The sequence below is a fragment of the Podarcis erhardii genome (genome assembly GCF_964252035.2).
Source record: "Podarcis erhardii genome assembly, chromosome: 1".
Classification (NCBI taxonomy): domain Eukaryota; kingdom Metazoa; phylum Chordata; class Lepidosauria; order Squamata; family Lacertidae; genus Podarcis; species Podarcis erhardii.
Window position 1 is genome coordinate 70,734,094 of NC_138497.1, and position 9,834 is coordinate 70,743,927.

At 41.2% G+C, this 9,834-nt stretch overlaps 1 protein-coding gene across 4 annotated transcripts in view; it reads left to right on the forward strand.

Annotated features, from left to right (window-relative positions):
* TRIM66 (tripartite motif containing 66) overlaps window positions 1-9,834 on the forward strand; it is a 58,866-nt gene that overhangs the window by 39,514 nt on the left and 9,518 nt on the right. For all 4 annotated transcript variants that reach the window (XM_081840313.1, XM_081840312.1, XM_081840311.1 and 1 more), the window contains 4 exons: window positions 5,590-5,862; window positions 6,671-6,893; window positions 8,866-8,926; window positions 9,660-9,834. In XM_081840313.1, the coding sequence (XP_081696439.1) occupies window positions 5,590-5,862; window positions 6,671-6,893; window positions 8,866-8,926; window positions 9,660-9,834 (732 nt within the window). The remainder of the gene's footprint in view (window positions 1-5,589; window positions 5,863-6,670; window positions 6,894-8,865; window positions 8,927-9,659) is intronic.

The window sequence follows — 9,834 nt, forward strand, 5'->3', positions numbered from 1 at the left end:
GTGATTTTGACAGTCATCCCCCCCCCCGCATCCTTGTACTGTAAATGTGCTTTAGTTTCAAGTTGCTTCTGTGTTTTTCTCCTTTCTTGTGTTGTGTGTCTCTTGTATATTTATCTAATATTTTTGAAAACTTTTACAAATAGAATTCATATTAGGAAAGCTCTGACAGACCAATAAAGCATGCGATAAGTGGGGCTACTGTAGACTCCGACATCCTGATGTAGACTCAATGCTGTTTCAGACAGTTACTGAAGACTTGCCACAAATACATTTGCTTAATGCATGATGACATAACAGTTATCGTATTTTTCTTGAGAACGCTAATCTAGCCCATCCTCATCCAGTAGATGGGGCTATAGTCATGCTGCTTTTTGCCCCCCTTTTAAAACCATCACCAATAGCTGTGTCATCTGGTTCAGGGGTCAGGTAGCAAAGGGGTGCACAGGCAGAGGGGGAGTGATGTTGCACAAACGCCACATAAAAGTTGCCAGTAATACTCTGCAAATAAACTTTATAGCAACATATGCACTCTATGGGAGAAGCATCACATCTAATTGTGCACACACCTAGCGTTCAAAGCACTCCTCCTAAGAACCTTGGGAATGGTAGTATGTTGGCTGCTCGGAACTGTAGCCCTTTGAACTACTGTTCCCAATATCTTTCTCTCTTTTTTGCAGGGGTGATGGTGGAGATGTGCTTCAAATTTATGGTGTGTCAAGTACAGAATGTTGTACTTCTTTGAGTGCACATTAAATGCAATATTCCTACAACAAAAGCACTACTCTGGAGTCAAATCTGTGGACTGCATGTAAAATATATAGCACGTGTGGCTAACTCCCAGCTCTGTGGCCTAATCTACACTCTCCATTTTTTTCTGCCCCACTCCAAGAACTAATAAATTTGGACAGTGTCAAAAAATGTGTGTGTGGGGGATATATAAAGTAGACACATAGCATGGAGAAGTTTAAACCTCTTGGCCTAGCCCAGCTGGCTGAAGATAGAAATGGCCCCTTCCCCAGTCATTGGCTCAATCATTTGATGAGCAGGGAGGGAGTGAAAAAGAAGTTAGTTAAAGAAAAATGCTATTCTGTACTCCCCCTCCCAATCAGTTCTGCATTCCTAATTAAGTCTTTCTGGAAACTTGTGCAAACTAGTCACATTTGAAAAAATGCACATACATTTCAATTGAAGACCATCATTTTAAAAGGAGTTGCTGTACACTCATTCAGAGCAATGATCCTCATACTGCACATACAGTGGTACCTCGGGTTAAGTACTTAATTCATTCCAGAGGTCCGCTCTTAATCTGAAACTGTTCTTAACCTGAAGCACCACTTTAGCTAGTGGGGCCTCCCACTGCTGCCACACCGCCGGAGCACGATTTCTGTTCTCATCCTGAAGCAAAGTTCTTAACCCGAGGTACTATTGCTGGGTTAACAGAGTCTGTAACCTGAAGCATATGTAACCTGAGGTACCACTGTACACTAGATTATATTATGAATATCATAAATTCCCTGGGAGAGAGTTGCCCTACTCCCAAACAGCTCAGATCCTAAAACTGGGGATGCCAGGAGTGAACCTTAGACTTGAGCATCAAACAGATGCTCTGCATCTCATTTTTGTGTTCTAGTTTGTTTTTAGTTTTTAGTTTATAGTGCTGAATTATGATATTTCACCTCAGGACTGGGAGAACAGAGAGGAAATTAAGATGAGATATTAATACACTGTAAAGTTATAATTGTGTGGGACACTATCATCATAATCAACTTCATTATTTCCTGCACATTAGCCGCTGAAAATCCCACACAGACCTCCTCTCCTTTCTGGGTCTTTAATGTTGGGATTCTTATATCTATTTCCAAGTTCCAGAAGTCCACAAATTGGTAAAACAAGAGGTGATATTCATGACATTCCAACCATTAGGCTCTCCCCCCCCCATGGCATAACTGTGGGTGTCTAGATTTCTGCATTGATTGATTGTCATAGTAATTTATGATCTAAGCTTAAGCTCCCTGACTGTTCATCAGCGTCAGGTGACAACATTTTTAACTTATTGATGTCAACAAAAGCAGCCTGCTGGTACTGACATAGGAATTCCACTGAATACCATTGACTCTGTGCCCTATTGTAGTCAGGACCATATACTGGGGAGGGAACTAGTGTTCAGACTCCATCTTTAATCCAGATGCCCTCTCCTAATCTGTGCCCAAGAGATAACCCCTGCAGAATCAATGTTTCTAGGTTATTACGGTACCCAACTCCACAACTTTATGCCTAGTAACGAACTTTTATATTCCTGGTTTTGTGTTTGTACTGGCAGCTGGCCTGAACTTTGCAAAGGCCATGCCACCTAAATGTCCAAGGCACTGGCATTAAGCTGGTGCTGCCCTAAAGTTACTGTGCAGGTGCAGGGAATAGCCCAATTTAAGTGTTTAGGATCTGATCCTTTGGACCCTGATCATCTTGGGGATTCTGGAGGACTGGATTTGCTGAACTTAAGCCATTCTGGTGGTAATCAGTACATTGTATAGGAAAGGGTGGTGGCTTAGTGGTAGAGCACGCTGAGGGTTCACAGTTTAATCCTCATCAGCTCCAGGTAAAGCTGGAACATTTACCTGGCTTTTAACACCCAGCCATCTTTCCTACCCATCTCACCCAGTGAAGAGTTTGGTAGAACTTGAAAGCTTGCTTACTATTCTATGCCATTTTGACTGGCCTAATACAGATATTGTCATGCTGTGGATTTTGCAGTATTTCACAGTGTGTTTTAGATTAGCAAAGCTTATTTTTGTGACCTGAAAAGGAAGATAAATAATACATGATGCTGCTTGTTCGGCTGGCTGTTTCTGCTGCTTGCACTGTAAAGCCGGCTCCATTTTCTTGTGATGTATTTTTTAAAACAGAAAACAGAGGTGCTCCCCCACCCCAAACTGGAGGGACGTTTGGTCAGGGGCACTCTACTTAAGAGCCAAGCACAAAGAATATATGCGTAGGCTATTGGTGTACTCCGAGTTAAATTTGAGCCAACTGGATTTGAATTAGTGCATTTGTTTAACCTTGCAGCATAATGAGCTGCCAGGGGGATTGCTCCACTTAACAGCAGCCTTCGTTACTTTCCAGTCCTTTGCTCTCAGTAATTTCTCCACAACCGCAAAGAATCTGTGTAGGTTTAACAAATCCTAAGCCAAGACTTTATTGAAGGTAGGCATTTTCACCTCCAACTTTTGTTGTGGTTCATAATGCATGTTTGCATGGAGCCGTATAAAAATATGCTCTTAATTTTTAACTCTGATTTTGGGCACATTATCTTTTTACTATTGTAAGTAGAGCTGCTGTTCCGCCCCCCCCCCCGCCTTCTTCCTGTGCCTTTAATAGCAGCCTGACATGCAGAAAGCTTGAAGATTAAGCTTTCCCTGTCACTTATCTTCATGCTAGGAACAGCATTTGCCAGCTAAATGTCTGCATATGAGGCTGCTATTAAAGGTATGCAGTAAGGCCGATGGAAAAGGGGGCTGAAATTTGTGTGATATAAGTGATAATGGTTTAAAAGCACCTTTTGACATTAAGAGCACCATTACTGGACAGCTGCTGTTGCAATTAATGTTATAACGTGTCAGGAGCTGTACGTAATTGAGATTGTGTTTTTTCAAAGTTTAAGGAAAACATGGGGATTGATTTTTTTTGAAAATGAAGGGAATGGGCAAGCAGAGTGCGAAGATTTGTAATGGCACAAATGGACTTGTTTGTAACTTTATATATTAAAATGTTGGAACCGAAAGGCTTTCCAACAGCAGCAATCACACTGTGACAGTGTGTATGATGAATGTAGCATTTGTTGTGTTCAAGGAATGAAACGTTAAAGCTTTTTAGAGAATTCTGATCCATTAATAATAAAAAAGAAACACCACAAATTATCCAGTACTGTAGAAATCACTAGGGGAGATGAGGTCCCCCACCCATCGCCTGCTAATGCCAAAAGGAATGATTATTTTAGGGAGAGAATTAATAGGATCTTAATGAGCCTTACTCCCAGCGCATTGTTCACTTCACACTTGACAGCAGCTTTGTGGATCACAGTGTAGAATGTGTCAACTGCTTACCAGGAGCCTTAATACACACACACACTTTTTTTTTTAAGTGAAAGATCATAATGTTTCCTCATTATTAAAATAACCGCAGAATTAACTTTTGCCTCCAGGGAGAGACAGATGGCAGTTTGATGGCCTCATTTTTCCTTTCTTTCCTTTTTAGTAAGATTAATGTTTTATACTGACTGATGCAATCTATTATACTCTCTTCATACACTTCCTGTAACTGGAGCAGTAATAAGGGAAAATAGAAGCCCTCTTCTCTGTAAAACTTAATCTCTTTAAAGGTATTAGTTTCAAATACATCAGGTGATTTTTGCAAAGACCTGTACTTTGTAGCTCTGAAGTCTGAAGTTACCAGGAGTATTTCCACAGAGTCTTTGGGAATAAGATCAGACCAGTCTATGTGAATGGCTCAATCATGAGATAGCAATAAGCATGGGATCTCTGGATACTACTCCAAACTTTGCTACTGCTGGTACCCTCAATCTTTGGCATCCAGAAGCTCTAGCCTTCTGACTCCAGAAATATGGAATCCAGACACTGTGTTTCAACAGTAAGATAAGAGCAATCTGCATTGGGTTCAGAAGCACTCTTCTTTCCTGGTAGCTTGCAGGGAAAAAACAGGCCTTTCTATTAGAATGAAATGGGAAATTTGTGGAATAACCAGCCTCATATAACCAACATGCTTATGTCTAGTTAAAGCATGAAGGGGTTAAGAACATAGAGTAAGCTGTCCTGCCAGGTTTAGCTCTATGAACTTTTATTTCCTTTGCAACTTTTCTGACTGATGTGAAGAAAAGCACATGAATCTGACCTTTGAAGAGTTTGTAAGTAAATAAATTTTTAACTTGCCAAACTTGTGGTCGTTTCCTATACCAGAGGAAGAAAGAAATTTTGTAACTCACCTGGAAGGGTATAAAGGACTAACAGCCTATATTTCCACGTTTTACTTTGCTGCATATTTTGTGACTTTAAAACTCTGTTGGGGATCTCTCTCCAAAGAGTACTTGCCCCAGACTTGGATCTTGGCACCCAAGAATTCATCTATCCATCCATTTATCTGTCTGTCTATCTGTCTGTATCACCAACAAAATTAAAGCTGAAGGCTCCAAGACTAATCTCTGAATCAGGGGGTTCATTACCATAGAGTTGATTACCATAGAGCACCATAACATAGAGTCATATAATTGTAGAGTTGGGACTCTGAGAGTCATCTAGTCCAACCCTGTGCAACATAGGAATCCTGCCCACAGCAGTCCTTGAGTGTTTTCAGTGGAAATAGGAACACAGATCCAGAAAGTTGTGGAATAGGTAAAATGTAATTGTGAAAGACTTGTAGGACTGACAGCACAAGCTTCCACAAAATACAAAGAAAGTGATGGAAATAGGCACTGAATTAGGCACTTAATGTCCATGACAATATGGATGAGCCTTTATGTCCACATCAAAAAATTTAGATCTGCATGCCCATCAACCTACACATTGTCTTCTTTTTCAGCGGTCAGCTTCACTGAACATTGTGGGCTTTTCAAATGCTTTAGACATGGAGTTGTCTTCAGCAAGGGTATCCAAGTCAGTTGATTCACAGGCAAAAGAAATATCCACTGTAACATCCGGTCAGCCCCAAAGTATGCCATATACCTCTGATGTGCAGCCTGAAGTTTTGCCCAGTTACAGCCTGGCTTTGGATAGAACTACAAATGACCTGAACTCTGATGCTCTTAGCCACTTAGCAACCGGTGGTGTGCCTCTGGGGAGCGCAGTGTGCAAGGTAAGGACTGTTGATTCTGTGGGATAACCAGCCTCATATAAGCAATATGCTTAAGTCTAATGAATGCATAAAGGGTTTGAGACCATAAAGTCCTGCTGGCCTTAGCTCATCTTGGGAGGGACTAAGTAATCATGCCTTTGTTCCCTTTCAATCTACCTGAGAAGCTCAGTGTAAAGAAATTTGAGCTGCTTGCTCCAGCGCAGACTGCATGGCTAACCTGGAGACCCATATTTCCCTCACAGAATTACAACTCCTAGTGTTCCCTGTGGAAAGAGATATTGTTAAACTTCTCTGGGTCTTATTAACAAACTACAGCTCTTAACAAACACCCTCAACAAACTACAGCTCCCAGAACACTTCAGAGGAACCCATGACTGTCTAAAGTAGCAAGATAGTGATTAAAATGTATGGTACAAACGTGGCTTATGTATATATATATTGCATGCTGCCTGGGCTAAATCTCTGGCATGGATTCAGAGAACCGTGGGACTACTAGCTCCAAAGGAGCTACTAGCCTGAGGGGACTTGTGTTTATTTAACAACCTCTCTTCATGTCACATACACACACTCATGAAATTGCATGTGCCTCTTCTCAAAACCTTGTTTGCAATATGGCATGTGGATCGGTGGTTCAAAGGTTCTGTTGAGCATGCCTAAAATAGCTTTTTGGATCCCAGCCTCTGTGTGGAAATAAGAGTGCGACAAAGCAACAATCTTCAACAATGTAATTCTTTTCTTGAGATTGATGTAAGTTTGTATATTTCAATATTTTTTTCCTCAAACCTCCCCCCCCTTTTTTTTTTGCAAGCTGGAGAACGAAGAATTCAGCTCCATGACTTACCCTCTTGGAAGTGATTCTGTTGCTTCTCAGTCCAAAGACATCAGTGAGTTATCTCTTCCCATGCAAAATATTCTGGAAGAGCCTATTAATCTTTCAGTGAAGAAGACGCAGCCATGTGCCTCCCCTCCCATACTTATCAGCAATGCTTCCTGCATGCAGCCAGTTACTCCACAACCAAAACATATTGAAGGTATGAGGTTTTTCTTTTATCTTCCTTTGGCTTTTAAAATCCGTTCCACTGCATAGTGAGGTCATTTCAGGGTTGCCGTTGCTGCAATTAGCTTGTGTGGCACCTTCAAGACTTCCACATTTATTATGGCACAAGCTTTCGTAGACCACAGTCTGTTTAATCAGATCCATGAAATGTAATCCTAACTTGGCATTATGGCCTGTGTGTGGAAATACGTAGATGAGATCAGAGGGAAATGAAATGCAAAAAGACAATTTCATTCCTGTATGACCTCATTTCCGTATGTGCCCCCTCATATGTTTATATGGTTACAAATTTAGGATTAAATCATGCTTCAACAAGGGCTTATGCAATAATAAATCTGTTAATGTTTAAGGTTCCTTCTGTTTTTTGTAGTAATTTTTTTGCTGCAACAGGCATAACACAGCTCCTTCTGGAAGTAATTCATTCTGTTGCCAAGCTGAATCACAAAACTGACTACAGTTTCCTTGCCTGTTCTCTGGCATCCACAATACTTGCCCATGTTAACAGAGAGTGACCTTTTGAGACCGGTGGAAGGGAAAATTGGGGGGGGGGAGACATTGGCCCCCAAAGGAAACCATGAAATGGAGAAACACCAAGCTGCTCTCTGCCCTGCCAGCATAAGGGAGGCAGAGCTTTGGATTTGACAGTTCATCTGTCTGGGATTCTCCCTTCTCCAGCTCTTTTTGATTCCTCAGTTAATATAGTACAAAATAGTGATGTGCATCAGATTCAGTGAATCCTGCGCTCCAAGGTAGGATGCCTTGTAGACATTTGGGGCTTGTCAGAAGTGAACTGGGATTTCTACAAGGCAGCATGAATCAAAGCTGAGATCCCTGAAGCACTTTGTGGTACCTTTGCACTCTGCCCAGCAACCCCAAATCCCTTTTGTGCCAGGCCGGTGGACTTCTGGATTGGGTTGAGTTGTCTCTCTGGCAGTCCTCTGGCAGACTCTGTTGGTCTCCCGCTAGCCTGTGCTTCCAAAGTAACACCAGTATCACTCTGCTGCTGTGGTGTTCCTCCTTCTGCCTGCCAAATGTGGGGCAGAAGTGCTGCCAGTGGAAAACAGGACTTTCCATGGGACAGAGCATGCTGGAGACAGCCTGAGATCTTGCATTGACCCCTCTTTCATCATATGGTGGCTTGAGAGGGAGTTTGGATTGCCCCCGTAGTCATTAAAAATGTTGCTGGCAAGTGTCTGCTTAAAGCAAAATTAATAAGCTTCCCAACGCCAGGATGGGGTGATAGGAAAGAACAAGCAACAGAGTGAGGATGGAAAAACAGCTCTTGTCATGACTGACAGGTCTAGCAGAGATAATGATTTTAGTGTTGTCCAATCCTGGTGCTTTGGGGAAGGGAACAGCTTTGCAGAACCAAAGCATATGGAATGGGAATGTGGGGAGTAAGAGGGATACCTCTCTTGTGTCTGCAGTTTTCAAACCAGTTGCCAACATACCACTAGGAGCAATTCTTTTTTCACCTACTCCAAAGCCATGCTAGCTGCTCTTTCAGGTCAACCACTGCAGCTGTCCTTTAAAAAAACCCTGGCATAATTCATGCCCTCAGAAGAGGTGACCTTGCAGGCAAATTTAATTCAATTTTGGACAAAATTAATAAGTTATATATGGTTCTTCAAAAAGAAAAAAATAATCATTTAGAGGGGCAACTGTACATGCAGATTTGACTATAGTCAAAAGGGTGGGAGGGAGTCACAGACATTTTATATTTCCTAATAGTGAAGGGAGAGGAGAGAAAGCCAAACCAGGCAGCCTTCAAATTGGGATCTTGAGGGCATAAGTGGGCTGTTTTACAAAATCCCAAATAGGGGTCTGAACAGAATGTTGTGTTTAGTGCACACCAATACGAAGTTCAAAGGAGGCCATGCATTCCAAATATAACTTTCCCTTAGGATAAGACCACCAAATATTTTATTCATTTTCTTTTCTTGCAGACTGCCATAACTGCGAAGAGGAACATTTTGATATGGAAATTAAAAGTAATCAGAGCAACAGGTAACACCCAATTTGAAAGTGTGGCATTAAGAAATTGAATCCTTTTTTCCCCCTCTTAGAAAGGAATATAAATCACATTTGTTGTAATAGCTCAGTTAAATTAAGTAATTCCAGATGTGAGAAGGATCTAGAACAAATTACGATAAAATGAGTTTTCACCACAATCCTCAATGCACTTCAACAAATATATTAGTAATCTGTGAAATTAATGTGTCAATCTGTGAAGTAAGGTATCACTTTAAAAACAACATAATGACATTATTATTGTTGTCTGCGGAGCAATTGGTGTAAAACGAACCCATTAATTTTCATCTCAATTCTGTGAGTTTTACTGGTGAGGAAACTTAGGTTGAAACAATCGTAGGTCTGACTTTCCAATGGTGAGGGAGCCTGTGGGGAATCTGTTGTGAATCACCCTGGGATCTTTGGATGAAGGATGGTATACAAATTTAAATAACAGCAACAACAACAACATAGGAAGACCCTTGTACACAGAAATGTGCCTACAACTCCCATTCATATGTGAAAATTTGTTGATCCTGCATTATGAAGTATGAAAGCCCATTCTTGAAATTTCAGGTGTATTAATAACATCATATTAGAACATTTTGATTAGCCATCTAAAAATACAAGGGAACCTGTGAAAACATATGGTATATTAACAGAGGTGGAATGGAGGGATGATTCTTACTAGCACTGATGACGTCAATCCACTCTTTAACCTTGTTCTTAGAGCTTGTGCCAAAGAGGTAAAAGTCCCTTATGTGCGACTGGAACGACTGAAGATATGCAACTCAGAGTCTGGAGAACTTCCAGTATTTAAACTGCAACCACAGAAGAGTGAACATGATGGAACTTTCTTGCTGATAATTGAATGTGGTACTCAGTCTTCAAGCATGGCTATTAAG